General features: G+C 35.0%; 2 protein-coding genes and 1 non-coding gene across 4 annotated transcripts; 2 read left to right on the forward strand and 1 right to left on the reverse strand.

Annotated features, from left to right (window-relative positions):
• Positions 1–2,675: 2,675 nt before the first annotated feature.
• On the forward strand, positions 2,676–8,902 carry LOC104107092 (protein CONSERVED ONLY IN THE GREEN LINEAGE 160, chloroplastic-like). Of its 2 annotated transcripts, XR_688700.4 has the most exons (11): positions 2,676–3,164; positions 4,171–4,220; positions 4,305–4,380; positions 4,452–4,547; positions 4,669–4,749; positions 4,854–4,945; positions 5,460–5,555; positions 7,052–7,120; positions 8,017–8,167; positions 8,268–8,402; positions 8,592–8,902. XR_688700.4 is itself a non-coding variant. In XM_009615803.4 (10 exons), the coding sequence occupies exons 1-9, from the start codon at positions 2,820–2,822 to the stop codon at positions 8,156–8,158; spliced, it is 1,047 nt and encodes a 348-aa protein (XP_009614098.1). In that variant the 5' UTR covers positions 2,676–2,819; the 3' UTR covers positions 8,159–8,167; positions 8,592–8,902. The 2 variants fall into 2 exon arrangements, 1 of the variants encoding a protein (XP_009614098.1); XM_009615803.4 differs by lacking the exon at positions 8,268–8,402.
• Positions 8,903–11,315: 2,413 nt separating this feature from the next.
• TRNAT-AGU (transfer RNA threonine (anticodon AGU)) lies at positions 11,316–11,389 on the forward strand. Its single transcript has one exon. It is a non-coding gene; the product is annotated as a tRNA-Thr (tRNA).
• A 323-nt stretch (positions 11,390–11,712) lies between these two features.
• Positions 11,713–16,954, reverse strand: LOC104107091 (trihelix transcription factor ENAP2-like). Its single transcript, XM_009615801.4, has 2 exons — positions 15,771–16,954; positions 11,713–12,007 (listed from the first exon to the last, which is right to left on the reverse strand). Exons 1-2 carry the CDS (start codon positions 16,717–16,719, stop codon positions 11,994–11,996), a joined length of 963 nt encoding a protein of 320 aa, XP_009614096.1. The 5' UTR covers positions 16,720–16,954; the 3' UTR covers positions 11,713–11,993.
• Positions 16,955–18,093: the final 1,139 nt, after the last annotated feature.

An 18,093-nucleotide genomic window follows, 5' to 3' on the forward strand; every position in this document is an offset into this window, starting at 1 on the left:
TTCATTGGCTCCTATTACGAATCAACTATAGTTTCACCCATTGACACTTCACGTTATAAAGTGAAGTACAAGACTCTATTGACATAATATGAATCATAACTACTAGAGGAGATTGTCACTGTCTCAGAAGTTCGTCCCGTGCCACCTCATATTGCAAACCCCGTGGGCGGCTTTAATTTATACGACGAAGTTGATGTATTTGACAATGAAGGCTGGCAGTTTGAATTCATTTACGGGAAGATTGGGTCTGACTACATTGTTTACTTTCCTACAACTGATGAAGAACTTAAATATTCACCTGACTTATTGAGGGCTCATCAAGAATGGACTTATAAGGGCGAGTGGGGTACTTCTTGAGAAAAAATTGGATTAATTCTGAGATATATTAGAATCACGAACTCGTAGCTTCAAATCTGTAAATATAACTTTGATTTTGTGAAAGAATTTCCTTATGTTCAACATGTTGGGTTTCTTTGAATTTTATTGTTTATAGTTTAGTACAATTTTTACTTTACATTGTTCAACTAGTCTTTTATGTACTATGTATGAGTGTTTAATTGCCTAACTTGATTAAGTTCTTGGACTAGTGTTTGCGTAAAAGGGTTTTATCTTTATGTAATGTAATAGTACTGTATTTTTTACTCAAATTTAGTTTTTAAGCTGGTTTTATATTATTTGTGTTGTCAAACTAGTTAGTTTCGACGCTTCTGTTTTGCTGTTGTACTAGAAAAAAGTTCTAAAATTTTCAACGCCAAACTAATAACTATCTACTACTTCACATAACACGGTAAGAGACGTTAATTTTATATTTAAGAATACCGATTCATATATAAAGTTATTGGTGATAAATTTAGGAAAACTCAGAGAAAAGAGTAAGAAGACTACTCAGGTTTCTTTTTTATATTAATAGAAAATCCACACTATTACACTTTTTTGTATGCATGCTCTTTATAATGTCTTATTTATTCGAATGGTTTCAACTATTATTTTAATAGCAGTTATATAATGTTATTTTCCCAATATTTTTAGCTAAGATGCTCATAATGATAAATTCAGTGCTAGAATATTACATCATGCCCCTTGCATTTTCTGAATAAATTTCACAAATTATCATATAATTATATTTTTTCCACTAAAGTCATATAACTTTGTTTTTCACACAAAAAATCATAAAACTTTCACTAACTCACACAAAAATCATAATAATCGGAAAACACAAATTTCTGGTAGTATTTTCTTATTCCAGGATTTTTTAATTTTTATTTTCAGTCTAATAAATAATAAGCTAATTAAAATAGGATATATATATATATATATATATTAGCAGTTCTAAAAAATAATAGCTGATAAAATATCATATTTTTATATATGTGTGTATTATATACATATAATATACCTATTCTAAATATTTTATGGCTGGGGAATGCAGATAGTTTAGGCCGATCGATCAATTTTATATTTTTTCCCCTTAAAATAGGAATGATCTAACCCAACCTGACCCAATACTCATATACATAGATTAAATAATACTACAAGTAATTCATTTTAACACAAAAAACTTACTTTGGAATGTATGAGATTCTGACAATAATAAATAAATAAATAAAAGTTATAATTAGAGAGCACTTGAAATATAAATGCTACCAATTTGGATGAAATTGTTGAAAAGAAAAATAAAATATGAAAGTATTGTATTTTGAAGGATTCACTTTAGTATTATTTTAGTTTATATATATGGCTATTGGGTGGGGGTGGGTCATTCCTATTTTAGTTGGCTTATTATTTATTAGACTGAAAATAAAAACCAAAAGAACCTACTGTACTCCAAGAACATACTACCGGAAAGTTATGTTTTTCGATTATTATGATTTTTGTGCGAATTAGTAAAAGTTTTATGATTTTTATGTGAGAAAATAAAATTATATCTTTGGTAAATCAAATTATATGTTCATTTGTTAAATTTACCCTGCATTCTCTATTAGCGAGATATAAACCTGTAAATGTATGCTCCAGAGTCTAGAAAAGCTTTCTCTCGTTTTTTCAAAGTTAGTGCTGCTAATTACTTTGAAAAGCATATTGTTGTTAGGAAAAGAATCGACGAGGCGAGTGTTCTCAAGAAAAAAATCGTAATTAAAAAGTGTAAGGATGAACTTTAAATAAAAGCATAATTTTTTAATAATAGATTAATAATTTATGAAAAAATTATTAAATTTATTGGCACTTAATGTTTGCACCAAATAAATAGGTCGAGACATATATCTTGCACATAAACTTTTGCACTTAGCTATATGTATTATTCACTTTAATTGGCGCCTCTTCTAATTGAATTACTACTAGATTTTGTGCGAATAGGCAATGCAGTACCCTTTTACAACTTTAATTGATTTTTTTTGACAGTTTTTACGCATATTAATTAAGTTAACTTTTAACATTAATTAACAATTGACCATATTAACCTTTATTATTTTTTAAATTTATTTATTATAAATATAACGGATATTCTGAGAATTTTTACTCCAAAAATAACTTTGAAAAATAAAAATTAATTACTTCCTTATATCTTCCGAAAAAGATCATATATATTATGGACCACAAAATTTATTCATCCACCTAAACGGTCCAAGTAAGCAAACTTTCCCTACCACTTATTTTCACAACCAAAAACACACAGAAAAAAGAAAAGAAAAGAAAGGAAAAGAGGAACCAAAAACACAATAGTCATCAGCACCAGTTACACACTACAATCATTCAACACAGATTCTTCCATTCCCAGAAATCCAAAGAAACACACACACACACACACACATTGAACCAAAGAAATGGCAGTTCTAAATTGCTACTATCTCTCAGTAACCTCAACAGCCACACCAAAATCTCAAGAATCTGCACACAATTTATCCCCAACACAATCCCCACAACCACATCCAAGGCAAACAAAAGTGATTCTTCCTAAAAAGAAGCCTATGAAATGGTCCACTGGGGATGCTCCAGGTGATTATGGGGGCCCACCTACTACAACTAAGCTTAGAAAATACTGGGGTCAGGATGTAGACCCTCTTACTTCTGATGATTTTATTTGGAATAAAGAATTCATGGGTCGTATGAAAAAGTATGTTCAGGATCCTCAAGAAAATGATACTGCTTCTCGCTCTGCTCCTAAAAAGGTTCAATCTTTATATATTAGCTATTCTAAGTTTGAAATTGTCAATATTAGTTACTCCCTCCTTCCCATTTTTATGTGATGCAGTTTGTCTCGGCACAAATTTAAGAAAGAAAGAAAAAATTGTGGTTTATAACAAGACATAAATGATTATGTCGTTATAAATTATTTGTTAATGGTAAAATGGATAGGTTTAAAGTGAGATGTTTCTAGTTTAGAAAGGTATATTTTTTTGAGACAGACTAAAAAGGAAGTGCATTGCATAAATTGGAACAGAGGGAGTACTTTCTTAATTCTATTATCTTTGTTTGGTTTTAAAATGTTATTACAAAAGGTGAAAGCCCTTTGCTCTTGAAACAACTTCCCTTTTTGCTTGTCGAGCTTTTAGTTTTTTTTCTTTTGGTAATTGAATTTGAACTGCCTTGCAACTTAGATATTTTTGCTACACTTGCATTTGTAGGGATAAGTAATTTGTCCTTTTTTAAAATGATAAAGCAACTATCATTTCATTGATATCACTACAAGCTGTTCTTAAAATATCATTTACATAGAGGACCATTGATTTGTCATATAAGATCAATTATTTAGTATTGGAATCAGATGTGCCCGAATAGAGTAGAATGGTAGGATTCAAGTAGCTGACTCCAACGATTGAGGCATAGTTAATTGATTGATTGATTGAACTGCTTTACGGATTCACTGTTGTGTTGTTCTGTGTTTAATTTTAATATTTTCTGAGGAATCTTTCTTAGTCGGCAGGGCTCAAATTATTGGTATATTTCCTGTCTTTCTGCATGTCAGGAATAAAGCAGTGTTAGTTATTGAATGGTTTACATTTCCATTTTTAAGTGAATTATACGAAACTCCGGTTTGTCTCTTTAGTTCTGTGTAGTCTGAAAATGTTGTTTTACTTAGAGGGTAGAATTATGAGCATTTGGTTTATTACCATTTCTGTTCAAATGGTTGCTTTATTTACTTTGTGACTTAATATCAGCTTGATCTCTTAACAGGAAGAGTCATCTGGATTTCTAAGTTTAAACAGAGTCATGAGTCTTGACAGGTGAGACTCCTGTTCCTCCTTTCTTTTGAATTGAGATATATGAGTTCCTTCATCCTCTAAAGTAATTGCTTTTTGATAGTGTAGTTTGGATGTTGACTTGACTGAGAAGCTAATAGCCCGTTCGAAACCTATTCTAGACCCCACAGTCGAGGAAACTCAGGTATGTCTATTATAAGTCACTTGGCTTTAGCTATTTGGGCATTTGGCTTCTTATGTTCATCGTGATTTCAGGCTAGTGTAAGTGCATCTCAAAGATGGAGACCAGCACCAACACGACGTGAGCAGGAGAAGTGGGATAGGGCTGCAAAGGCTGCAACTGGGGGTAGTGTATGTTACCAGAACTGCTTAAGGAGCTAATTTTTTGATAGTTTTTGTTCAACACGTCTTCCCTTCTGAGATATAGAAATATTGTACTCAACCTTGTAATTCTGAGTTTTTCATCCCTCAGGAAGTGTTACTCCGGGAAACAAGACGTATAAAAGGGGATCCAAAGGTTTTAGCTGCTCAGTCAGTGGAGCAGTATATTAAGGTACTTGTTTAGTGTTTACTCCACATGAATCATGCTCTTGATTGAAATCTGTTGACATTGTACAAGTTCACACTTTTGAATTATTTGTTTTCTTGTCTCTGCAGTTGAAGGACAAAATGCAGTTCCTCACCCTTGGGATTGGTGGTGTTGGCATACTTTCAGCATATGTCTCTTATTCTCCTGAAATTGCAGCTAGGTAAACTAGTTGACTTTCTACAGATTCTGGTTCTTTTCAGCTCTTCTGAATTAATGTATGGTCTGACTCCGACGATGTTGTAGTTTAACCCAACCCCTTATCCATTAAGCTAGCTTTCCTTAAGTTGGGAAATTTTGGTCCCTTGAGGTTTCTAACTTTGGTAGTATTTGCGAACGAAGGAAATCTTGATGTTGTTATCGATCAAATAGCAACTTCATACAATATAATGAAATGACCAAATCTTCTAGTATTCTTTGCATATCCTTTGTCAAGCCAGGACTGTTTTATTTCTGTTTTACTTATATAAATTTACGTTTTCCAGATAGTTCTGAGGAATAAATAGTCTTTTGAATTAAGCTGGTGTATCTGCACATATGCGATGAAGCTTTGAAAATTGATGTTAGTAAAATATTATGTTTTTAATCTGACCAGTTACGGTGCTTGGTTACTTGGTTCTTTCAAGTACATGCATATGTTTGGTGTTGATAAAATGTTATGTGTTTCGTCTGTCCAGTTATGGAGCTGGGCTACTTGGTTCATTGATGTACATACATATGTTGGGGAACAGCGTTGATTCTATAAGGACTGATGGACCCAAAGCGCTTATCAAGTATGCTTTTCATGATTCAATCTTTAGCTGATGGCTCCTTCTCTACATGTTTATGTCGAATATATTAGTGTTTTCTTTTATCTTCCTTCTTAATCATAGCCGAAATGTGGTTCCATATTAATTTGCTTTTGCTTAAGAAACTGAATCTGATTTCCATATTGCAATTTTATTGTCTTAAGCAGGAAAAAAAATGTTCTGCTTAATGAGTAGATACCTTTAGGATGAAGTATCAACACATCTGTTCGTTAAGCTTCTCGGTCCTATGTTTCTCTTTCTGCTTTGTCTCCTTCTCTGACACCCCAGGGAAACAAGGGGCGGTTGGGGGAAGAGACTGGGTTCAAACTTTTCACACCAAAAGTGTTGCATCCACTAGTAAGTTAGGGTACTACGAGCGAAAGTTAATTCAGGCTAGCTTTGTGTCATTCTTGTATGTTCTGCATGGTATATGTGCGCTACGTCATGGATGTGCTATAATTATCATATCATTTATGAAGCTATTTGACCATTTGGGCTCCAATAATTTAAGGTACATGGGTTAGTATGAGTTTTTCCAAGTTGTTAACAACACATACAAGCTAAAAAAGATTCTTGGTGTAAACTAATGGAGTTTCCTATAACCATGAGTTTACACCAAGGATTTGCCTTGATCCCTTTCTTATTTATCCTAGTTATGAATGAGATAACCATAGTATACAAGATAAGGTTTCATGATATATGCTAGTTCAGATGACATTTGTATTAATTGACGAAACTAGCTAAGGAGTCTACCAAAATTTTGAACTATGGAGAAGTACTCTAGAGATAAGGGTTTTAAGTAGTAAGATGGAATATATGCACCGGAACTTTGACCCTCATATAAGAATGAAGTTGAAGTTTGATTAGACAAAATTGTCGTGCGAAGTTGAGACAATTAAGATATCTATGCTCTGCTATTCAAGGGAATAACATAATAAATGAAATATAACACAATTAAAAATGTCTGGTAGTGGACATGGGAATAGTAGTCATATGCCATAATGTTATAACCAGAATTTTATAATGTTCCACAAATAAAATAAAGATATTTTATTTGCTCAAATGAAAATTTGAAAAGAAAAATGTTTGGGTAAACATTATTAGTTAATAGGCTTATATATGTATGATGGGTACTCTCAGTTTGTTAATGAGTAAACTGTCATGTTCTCCCCCTCTTTGTACCTTAAACCTTGCTTAAGAATAGGTAAAAAGATGTTTTTAGGTTTACTTCTGTGAGACTTTGACATCTTCCTACTCTTCATACTTTGGCAGACTTGCAATTACATTTTCACATTGGAGTTGTACTTTGTGTACAATTTCTTAATTCCAGGGTCTTAAGTTAGTAACAAACCGGGTGGTAATTAGAAATCCAAGAAATGCATCATTACTTATCCCCAACTGACATGTGAATAGTAGTCATATGCCATAACGGAGTAGCTTGAGCTATGATGAATTAACTGACGAGAAAGCTTTACTTGCAGGGGAGCAGCTGGGCAGCCGAGGCTATTGGTTCCTGTTGTTTTGGTTATGATATATAACCGGTGGAATGGGTACGGATCTTCCACTGTCACCATATTGCATCAAAGCACATGTGGATAGAATAATTGTTTCAAGGAAAACTTCTCTTATTACTTTTCTGCATGGATAAAGACTTCAGTTACTTCTATTCTATCTTTTACTTTCAAGATTTGGTTAATACTTTTTGGTTTACCAAGTATAGAAGTTAATCACTTAATGAATCGGAGAACAAAAATGGAATATAGTACGCTGAGGCAATTTTTTTTTTTTTGGTAATTAAAGAAATTTTTATTTGCCAAAGTATAATATTTACAGAGCAGTGTTAATCCAGCCAACAGATTTGGACATAGGCTGAGGCAAGTTATTGACTCTTGAATTTTAATCTAATGTAATGGCATTAAAATTATTATTCTGTTTTTTTCTAGTTTGAGATGTCCCAAGGATATTTTCCATGACCAAAAGTCAAAAATGAAGTTTTCATTCAGTTCCGAATAATCACCTTCATTCAACTTGAGCAGAGGCGGATCCAAGATTTAAACTTTATGGGTTCAACTTTTAAGATTTTTAGCATTGAACCCGTTATATTTTTTAAGTTGTGGGTTCATGTCTACTATTTATTACAATTTCAGTGAAGTTTTACACATAAATTTATGACCGCGCCAAAAGTTATGGTTTCAGTTGAACCCGTACCTACAATTGTACATCCGCCCCTAAGTTACTTGAGACTTGTCCAGTAATAAGTTGAAACACCACTAGAAAGGGTATTATCAACCATTCTGAAGTAGCTTGAACTTGTTAGTGCTTCAATGGACCTAAGAATCATTTACAGACTAATTCCTTGAATTTTTTTCTGTAGCAAGCTCTGATGCTTTTACATTGCATTAAGTGTAGTGTCCTTTGCTTACTTAATTTTTTGGTTTCTTTTCAGGATTCTTGAGGCGGAGTATGGGTTCATGCACCTTGACTTGATACCCATGCTAGTTGGATTCTTCACTTACAAGATTGCAACTTTTGCCCAAGCTATCGAAGATGCATTGACGACAGTTGTAGAAAAGAAGACAGAAACATAATTTTAATAGGTATGGCTCCAAACTCCAGCTTAGCAAATGATAATTTTTACCTCAATGTTAATTTACTAAGGTATATATCTTCCCAACAATCTTCTCGTTTTAACCTTAGGTGTGTAGTTCAAGCAAATGATGAATTTTCTTGTAGCATCGGGGAGATATAGTTGAGCCTTGGTGTAACCGATAAACTTGTTGTCATGTGACCAGGAGGTCACGGGTTCAAGCCGTGGAAACAACCTTTTGCAGGGTAAGGCTGCATATAATAGACTCTTGTGGTCCGGCCCTTCCCCGGACCCCGCGCATAGCGGGAGCTTTGTACACCGCGCTGCCCTTTTTATCCAGTTTTAACTAAAAGGAGCAATAAATATTGTTTTGTCCCTCTATTTTGAGTTTGCTTTCGTTTTCTTATCTTTTGCCTCTCCAATACTTATTGCAGAGACAGAATTTCAGGTTCTGCAAAATGGGATTCAAGAACGTAGTGACTACTAGCATTCAAGAACATCTTTTTGCTCTCACGTCTGTGCTGTCTTGGGAAATATCAAAGAATTCAAGTGGTTGCGGATAAGTGTATGAGTGTTGGTAATTTTAGGTTCTGAATTCTTAGAATGGATAAGGTTAGGGCAAATGTATCTATTGTTATAGCTGTCCCGGACACCATTGTCATGATAAATTTATTAATTTATGGATGCGGTCATGCACTAAATCATATTGAGGGTGTTTGATTAAGCTTATAAGCACTTTTCGGCTTATCTACGCGTTTGGTAAAATTAAATGTGCTTATAAGCTAAAATAAGTCAAAAGTAACTTATGATTTTTCAGCTTATAAGCACTTTTAAATTGACCAAATTTTTACTTCTCTATCCCTAAATACCCTTACTATCAAGAATCTCTTTTACAATAAAAAGTATCTCTGTTGTAAATCACTCTTCATTTCCTTTAGTTGCCAAAATTCGTTTATGTAAGAAAGAACGTGAGTTTTGTATATACTGATCGATTGTGGTCTCTCCCTCTGGGGTATAATACCGTGATCATTTAAATTCATTAATCACTAAAGAAATACTACTGGAATGGTTTAAAAAGAAATGTTTGTCTGGGTATTATAATCACTAATTGGAATCCTTCAAAGAGACTTTTTGCCTTTATCTTCGATATGTTACTGGCAGGTTGGGGTTGTGTACTACTAAGTACAATATGTTTTTTCACTAATAAACTTTGGTCAAATTGTTAATATTTATCTAAGCTTATAATCAAAATTTTAGTTTATTATTACCATAAAGCTTATCATATAATAAATTATATTTATAAAAGATGATCTTATCTAATTATTTTGTATTAAAAATAAAATGAGACACTTTTTTGTATTTGAATCAATTTCGAATTTAGAATCTTGTAAAAAATTGGCCTTATTAGTATCAGTGTTTTAAAAGGCGTGGGCGTAAGGCGGGATGTTTTATATATGCCTCAGCGGGGTGTAAGCCCCATAGGTATTTAATTTTTAATATTTTATAAAATAATATAATGACAGTTAATATTTATAAACAGGTAAAATTGTATAAAAATTGAAGAAAATTATATATACGTGTGCTCCATCCCCACAAAAACCTAATCAAACAATCTATTATACGTTACTTACAAGCACACGTAATTTGAATCTAAAAGAATAAAATTTTCTATATGCAGGAACAAAAAGGATGATTAACCTGCAATTTAAACTTTGGATTTGCTGCTATGAAGAAAAATGTAGTTCTCTTTGTATTTGTAAAAAAAAAAAAAAAAAAATCGTTGCTTTTGGGAGATATTAGCAGACTAGCGGACAAGATAAAAAATTGGGAAAACCATGAATTAGAGCTTAAATCAATAAAAAGGTCTTTACTTTTAAATTTAATACTTTTGAGTTCCTTTTTAAACCTTTTGAGTAATTACCAAACTGACTTTTGAAAATTTGGGTATTATATGAAAGACTAATTCAACAAATTTTGTTTTAATTTGAAAAAGTCTCTAGGACTTACTCCTTACTAAAAAAACGCGCCCCCGAACGCCCGGGCATACGCCCCAAATTGCGGGGCATACGCCTCTTGAGACTTTCGCCCCACACCATCGCCCCGGGGCGTTTTTGGTACGCCTCACCCCGGGGCTCGCCCCAGAAACGCTTTTTAAAATAGAGATTAGTATGAGTAATATTAAGGATGTTTAAGTCATTCTAACAAAAAAATTGCTTATCGGCATTTCTTCATCAAATATTTAAACTGCTTACTATAAATTTCAGCACTTTTGTTTAAACACGTAACTCTTATTTATTAAATAAGTTTCAACGCTTAAAAGTTCTTTTCAACACTTAATGTTTATCGGCTACTTTAAATTAGCTAAGCCAAACGGACTCTATAAATGGCCATGGACAAACAAAAAATGCTTCCAAATTATTGGGAAAACAAATTGGGAGGGGTAACATCAACAACAATCGGGCAAAATACAAAATTGACCAATCAGCCGAAACAAATTGATGATTTCATCTTCTTAGAAGTCTGAGCTTGTGCTCAGAGTATCACTACAATTGGGCAAAATATAAAGGTCAGCCGAAACTAATTGCATTCTCTGGCCAAAAAGAGTATAAAATATGTATATTTTATATATATATATATATATATAAAAATTTTGAGAACGGCTAAAAAAATACATTTCTCTATAGGACTTGCATAATGTATTCACGTTCCTCATCTCTTCTTCGTTGGAAACAGCTATGAGAAGCCGAAAAGGGGCAATTCTAGAGGCCTTTGATAGTTGGAAAGTCCAAAAAAGTGCGAGAAAATGATGTTCGTAATTTTTCTCTGGTAAAGAATAGTTGATTTTGCACTCTAATTATTCACTTCAATTCTCTCTATGTTGAATAAGAGGTCAATAGGCAAATGTGTGTACAAGAAATCTCAGGGTAAGATGAAGTGATATTATTGCTACACGAATGAGTTTACAAAAACGTATACAAAATTTAAGAAAATCAAAGTTACTCAATCTTTTTTTTTTTAGGTTAATGAATCTTGTGATTAGTTTGAAAGTATTTTTATGTTATAAAAATTTTAGAAATGGTATGTCCTTTCACCCAAAGCAATATTGCATCCTAAGAAAATGAGGTCAAATATAATTTTGATGTTCCTTCTAACTAACAGCTCTCGTAGCTCAGTTGGTTAGAGCACCCGTTTAGTAAGCGGGAGGTCTTGAGTTCGACTCTCAACGAGAGCAGAAGTAGAAATTATGCGTCTTTCTTTTTTGCTTTTGATCTTTGCTCACGTTCCCCAATGAGATCGCCAGGACATTGAAAACTACAAGGCTTTTTTCCTTGCGTGGGTATTCGTTTCACAAGTTTCATAAAGATGCCAATGGTTTTGGCTTTCATCAGTAAATTTCTCCATCACATATGCATTTATTTTATCATTTTATGCCCAAAGCTCAAAGTAATGATTCCATTCACACGTGCATAGAGAGTCACCGTCATATGCCCAAAGCTCAAAACACATTTTTCTTTACTCATCGGAAGAAAGAAAAAAAAAAAAAAAAAGAACACCTTTAAAGTCGAAAGATATCCTCGACGTGGTCTGGTTCAGGCCAATAATTTCGCCAAGCACAAGAATAAAATGGTTTATTTACAGAGAAATAAATTACAAGCTCTTTATCAAGATTCTGAAGGAGCTTCAAAACAAAAGTAGACCAAATAAAGCCTTCAACTACATCTACCGCTTGTCTTCACTATAGCATTACTTGTATACTCCTGGCGAGGTTAACCAAAATATATGTATCACCTCCAAAAGATTCGTTGAAAAATGCACTCTTCTAGTCAACATTCCTTCTACAAGTAACCATCTGCTCATAAAAATAGAAATTTGTGAACTTCTCAATATTTAAGAGCAATTTCAAGCTAACCTCGTAAGAATAGGAACAAAACGTTGTTTTTCTTTTTTTTGGGGGGAGGGGGGTGGGGGTGGGGGGAGGCAACGAAAAGGGAAGGATTCTCTTCTTTTCTTAAACTTCTTAGTATTTTAGGAGCCAGATTGCACCATTGAAACTTCTGAACCTATCAATTGCTAATTTCACAAATAAAGCTCAACAATAGTATACTATTCCTTCAAAACATTGCCACCCAACCCTAAGAGAAATAAGATCTTGATATAGCAGGACATGTTAGCTAAATAGAATAATATTTGTTGTAAATTTACAATAAGAATAAGGAGAAAATCAACTATAAACTGAAGCTATTCATCACAGTGCCAGACCAGTCAGGGTGGGAGAAAAGAATTTAAGTTTGAGGACTTCAACACAGTACAAGAATGTTCAGTAGAAATTCTAAGATTACTATGAGACAAATAGCAAATTAACTTGTTAAAATAAGATGATTTATGCTTACAACCATCAACCTCTGACTTAGTACTGATAAAAGAGAGAAATGGAGTAAACGTAGTTACAAAAGCAATAAACATCTATGAGTCGTAGTTACATATGCAAGCAGATGCACATTTATAACTATTAAGTAAATATATTTTCTCAATGAGTAAAACTTTTCGCACATATCCACATGCATAGGATCTTCACTGCTCTTATTAGCCGTCTTGTGAAGCTTAAACTGACTGTTATCTCAGATCCCTAGTGGCTCATGTAAACAATTTTTGCAGCCATTACATCAACCATTCCCCAGGTAAGAAGTACATAGTCTCAAGACCATAACTATTAATGTGTGTTGAAACTACCGAAATTTAATGCTAATGACAAACTTTATCAGTATGTTCCAGAACACAAGGAAAAGTGCGTATCTGCTTCTTTTAATCAGTCTGTTTAACAAATACGATTAAAAAATGCCTTCATAATAATGTGCCTTATATATTTGCATGTGGCAGTTATAAGAGAAAGTGTAAGTAAAAATGCATTCTTGAAAATGAAATTGAATCGAACAAATCGAAATTAGTCTAAAGGAAGAATGTGTTAATGCCGAGTGTCGCGCGGACCTTCATTCTTGAAAATGTTGTTAAGGAAACACTCAAGGATCGAGTGACCCAACTTGATGGCAAGGTCGACCATTTGGACGGACAAGTGAGAAAAAAAAGATAGAACGAAGGATGAATTTCTCTCAGAATTTCTCAATTTGGCTGGAGAGGCCAGACAAGCATTGCGGTTAGACAGAGCACAAGCAGATGAAGCATCGGGTCTTGGAGAAGAATAAGATCACAGATGAACTTCGAGCTGCTGAACCGACAACGTGTTTTTCTGCTTGTTTTGGAAGCTTGAAACGACAGACAAATGGTGACTATGAGATGGCCTTGCTACTGAGCTTCTTGTCTTCCATCTTTCGCCTTTTTCTATATGATAATATGCATCTTGATTGCTGCGCTCCATGCGGGTAATAAATAGCAAGAGAGTGAATAACGAATGACCCTCCATCTTGATTGCTGCGCTCCATGCGGGTAATAAATAGCAAGAGAGTGAAGAACGAATGACCCTCCAAACTAAAAGAGTGATCGAGTCCGACTCAAGCGAGTGAGTGGAAGGCGTGGCAAGATAGCGAGTTCGACTCGCGAACGATCTGCAAGTGAATGACCGATCCTTTTGCGCCAATACTGTTGCGAGACTGGTACTTGGCGGCTCACGAGCCCTAAGAAATGGAAGGGGGCACTTCACCGAATGATAGGTAAAGTATGGGACGTTCAGTAAACAATCCCTTAGCTCAAGTCCTCGGAGATACCCAAGGCAGCTCCCCGTGTCCTTTATACCCAACAAGACAAGACTATACAGGTCCAATGAAGTACTTGACGGAAAATTACAGTTTTGATCATTATTTACCATTTAGTTCAATACCAGATTGTTTGGGGGGATGCATAGCGTGGCTAGTGAGGGTAATGGGAAAGAAAAAGCTTAACAAAAAAGCATATCGCTATGCCAAATCAACAAGAAAAAAATAAAAAATAAAAAGTTGGTAAAAGATCATTTCATTTCTTTTATGACCAATAAGATCAAAAAGAATTTATCTAGTAAGATACATAAGGTAATTATTTTTGGTAAAAAGAGAGACATATACTTAAACGAAGAGGTTATTATCTAAGCAGTTTAGTTACAAAGCTAATGAATGTAGAATATGACATTCTGTGCAAACTTGTATAAGCCCTCAAAAGCAGAGTCCTGACACAAAGAAACCAACTATCCAAGAAAGTTTTTTCCACTAGTTTTTGAGGCTGGAAAGTTGAAGTCGGCACTGCACAGCTAGAGGCCTAAGGAAGAAGGAAACGAAGTCGTAGAGCATGGGATGTCGCCCACTAGCACTTATATGGGTTCTAAGGAAGGGGAGGAAAAGGAGAGTTTTTGTTGGTGTAGTAGGTCTGACTTTGTGCATTTGAGGAATAGCCACTTTTTGGTTCACCCATGAGGTTCCAGTCTGGCAGTCTAAAAACATTGGGTGTACTTTGTAAGGAACCATATTTTTGCAAGGCTATCCAACTTTCCGTTCATAATAAAATTATTTCATGTTATCAAAAAAGAAAAAGTTACTAACAATCAAGAGGTTAACTGGTTTAGAGATACAATGAGCGCTCTTGAACTTGCATCTACCATATGGATTTTGCTCTAAATAGAACATCATTTACTAATTTTCATGTCAAATAATGCAATACTGTTTTTTCCCAAAAACTATGGAATAGTCAAGACATGTGAGATCAATGTCAAATATTCTTGACAACTAACCCATTTACGATGTGTTCTACATAAGTTCTATCACTGAGACAAGATTCAATGAATAACTCAGGAAAGACTGAAGGAATGCCAAATTCCGTCCTTTGCTAGACATGGTCCCTGAATCTGTTGTCTATAATTGTCAACTTCATTCTGGTGTTTCTCGCACACATACAGGTAGAACCGAAGGACTGTTACACCACTAATTCTCACTTATCAGGTCTCCTAAATTTCCCAAGACCTTGAGATTATTTCAGGTTTAATTTCCTCAGTCATATTCAAAAGAATAATACTAGTGCATGCTACAAGAGGTAACTACAAAGGAGAAGTCAGGATAACCCAAACTGGCTTACACAAATCCTAATTTATCTTTCCTCTGGAAGAACCAAATTAAGGAAAAAAGAGAAACTAAGAAACAAAGCCAAAAGCAGATACGATAAATAAACTGCTCCTAAGACAACATACCATCATTATTAATAGAGTAACATACCATCATTATTAATAGAGGTGGATTCAAGATTTGAAGTTTATGCATTTCTACAACGAACTAAAGCTAATATATAATAAAAATTGGGTTCATAGTTAATATTTAAAAATGCTTAATGGATTTCTTAATACATAAACAGGGTCTGGGCAAACACTATTGAGTTCCCGTTAACCTATAGGTAATTGTAGATCCGCCTCTGATTATCAATCAATTGGAAATTTCCCAAACATTAAATGTCAACAAACTTCTTGCATAAGAAACAACTTCATATATCTTGGTAACTAACATTCAAATTCAAAGCCTCTTTTTACAATACATACATAAATACGTACATACACGCACTAGTATCAATTGGGTTGCTATCTAAAATGAAACAGAATGAAAGAAACAGCAAAGTCTCCTACAAGGAACATTACAGTCACTCACCAGCTTGTGAATTGCTCTTAGCGCGTTTAAGTTTTTCAAGCTGGACTTGTGACTCCATAATGAGTTTCATTCTTTGAATCTCCAAATCCTTTGCGAATTGCATTCTCTGCTTCTCCAATTCCACCATTTGCCTCTGCTTAGCATCTTCAACCCGTTCGTATATCTCTGCAAACCTTCCTATTGCCTCAGCTAACCTACTACAACCCTCTGCCAATGCTCCACTCTCCTCCTTTCGAGCGCCGGCCAGAGTTATGGCCGCCGGACTTGAAGTCTCCGACTCCTCCTCTTCATCCGATTCCTCAGAGGCAGCAGCTGCAGCGGCTGCCGCCATGGCGGAGAAATTTCTCCGGGAAACGGTGTCCTCCATGGATGCCGCCGGCCGCTTTGACCGTGGACCAACCGGCACGGCAGAAGGCAGGGGGAGAAGCATCGGAGGTGTCTTCCGGCGAGGAGCGACTGTTACCGGAGCCGGCGACGATTTGAAATTGTCGCCGATTAGATCGTCGAGGCCGTTGAAAAACGGCCACGGGGAGACGTACCGGCCATGGGATTGAGAAACCCTAGCTTTTTCGATCTTATACTTCTTCTTCAATGTATCGATGCGATTTTTGCACTGTATATCTGTGCGATATTGCTTCTTTGTGTGGCCGTGAAGGGCGTTAACGGCGTTAGCCACCTCCTGCCAGTGCTTCTGCCGGAGATTACCGCGTTTTAGCTCCAGGTAGTGGGACCCCCACGCTTCGATCAGAGTATGAGTCGCCGCCTCCGACCAGCAGTCCTCACGAGCGGGAAAAGCTGCCGGTCGAGTTGACGCCGGCTGGATCGTCGGCGGTGGCGGAGGAATAGCTAGTTCGGTGTTGGTTGAGGGCGGTGGAGGTGATGGAGACGGAGGCAGAGACGAAGAATTGTTATTTGAGGAGGGACTGGCGACGAGATCGTCGTCGGACATCGGAGTCGACGGTGAGACGGCGACAGCGGAATTGAATTTGGTGAACGGTGGTGGAGGAATTAGGGTTAGCAAATGAAGAAGAAGAGGGGGAGGGTGAAAAGTATACAGTGTGGTTGGGTCGACGGTACATCGACAAAAATATGCCGACGAGGGTGACCTTGGGGGGGGAGTAGGGTGAGGTGTTCGGGGTGGGCAAGTTTGAGTAAAAATTGTATGGGCCAGCCCCTTTTCGAACAAATTTTTGAAAAATAGTCCATATTTGAAAGTTACTAGGAAAATAGACATTTTTGATATGTGTTTTCTCTCAAAACCACTAAATTCAAAAGTACTGAAAAGTAATTTATGTTTAATTAATTAATTTAAAAGTACTTATGAATAACAATTAGTGTTTGGCCAAACTTTTAAAAAATATTTTTAAATATATTTTTCTCAAAAGTGCTTTTGAAAAGAAGCTATTTTTTTCTGTTTCTCCAAAACTATATCTGATTCTATTCACACTTTTTTTTCTTCTAAAAGCTTGGCCAAACACTTCAATTTTAGAGAAATTTTGCCAAACAAACTATTGGTGTCAAAAGATTTCGAATTTAAACAATTTTTTTTTAGATAATGTCCTTATTTTTTATATCCATGATATCAAGGATTTTAAACTAAAAAAAAAAGTAATATTTCATGACAGTGTCCTAGATTTTGTCCACGATATTGTCATGGAGTTTCATCTTTTTAAGTTAGAAACCGTTGAGACGGTTATAAATTCCAAAAAAATTAGCTACTTTTCGACGACTTTTGAATCCATGGCTAAGTTCGGAAAATGACTATTTTTCTTACTTTATCCCATGTTTGAGTTTGAGCTTTTGGGTTTGAGGTATTGAAGCCGATTTGGGTTAGACTTGGCTGGAATGAGCGGTATTATTGGATGAAATGCACGAAGAGCCATCAAAGTGGATGGTCTTGAATTTTTATCGCTGCTTATCCAAGTGAAGAACTTCAAATTTAATAGGCATTGTCCTTCCTTTACCTCATAGACAACACTTCTAACTTTTGACTTTGATGTTATACATGTGGATCAAAGGAGGTCAAAAGTTAAAGAGAACTTATCAACTATGTCAATTTATTAGCTTATGATAAAAATTGGCAAATTCATTAAATATTACTAATATTAGCCAAATGTTACTAATATTAGCCAATTAGCTATTTGTAGCAAAAAAAATCATAGTTTTTTGCTTTCTTTTGAATGAGTGTTATTAGAATGGATTGGATACAACTTAAGGGGTTTGAATCTCGGTTTTCGGATGATTCGACGAAGTTTTGAGGTAATTTGAATTGAAAATTCGAATTAGAAGATGAACATGAGAAAAATGATATATATATCACATT

The sequence above is a fragment of the Nicotiana tomentosiformis genome, chromosome 6 (assembly GCF_000390325.3).
Source record: "Nicotiana tomentosiformis chromosome 6, ASM39032v3, whole genome shotgun sequence".
Lineage (NCBI taxonomy): Eukaryota > Viridiplantae > Streptophyta > Magnoliopsida > Solanales > Solanaceae > Nicotiana > Nicotiana tomentosiformis.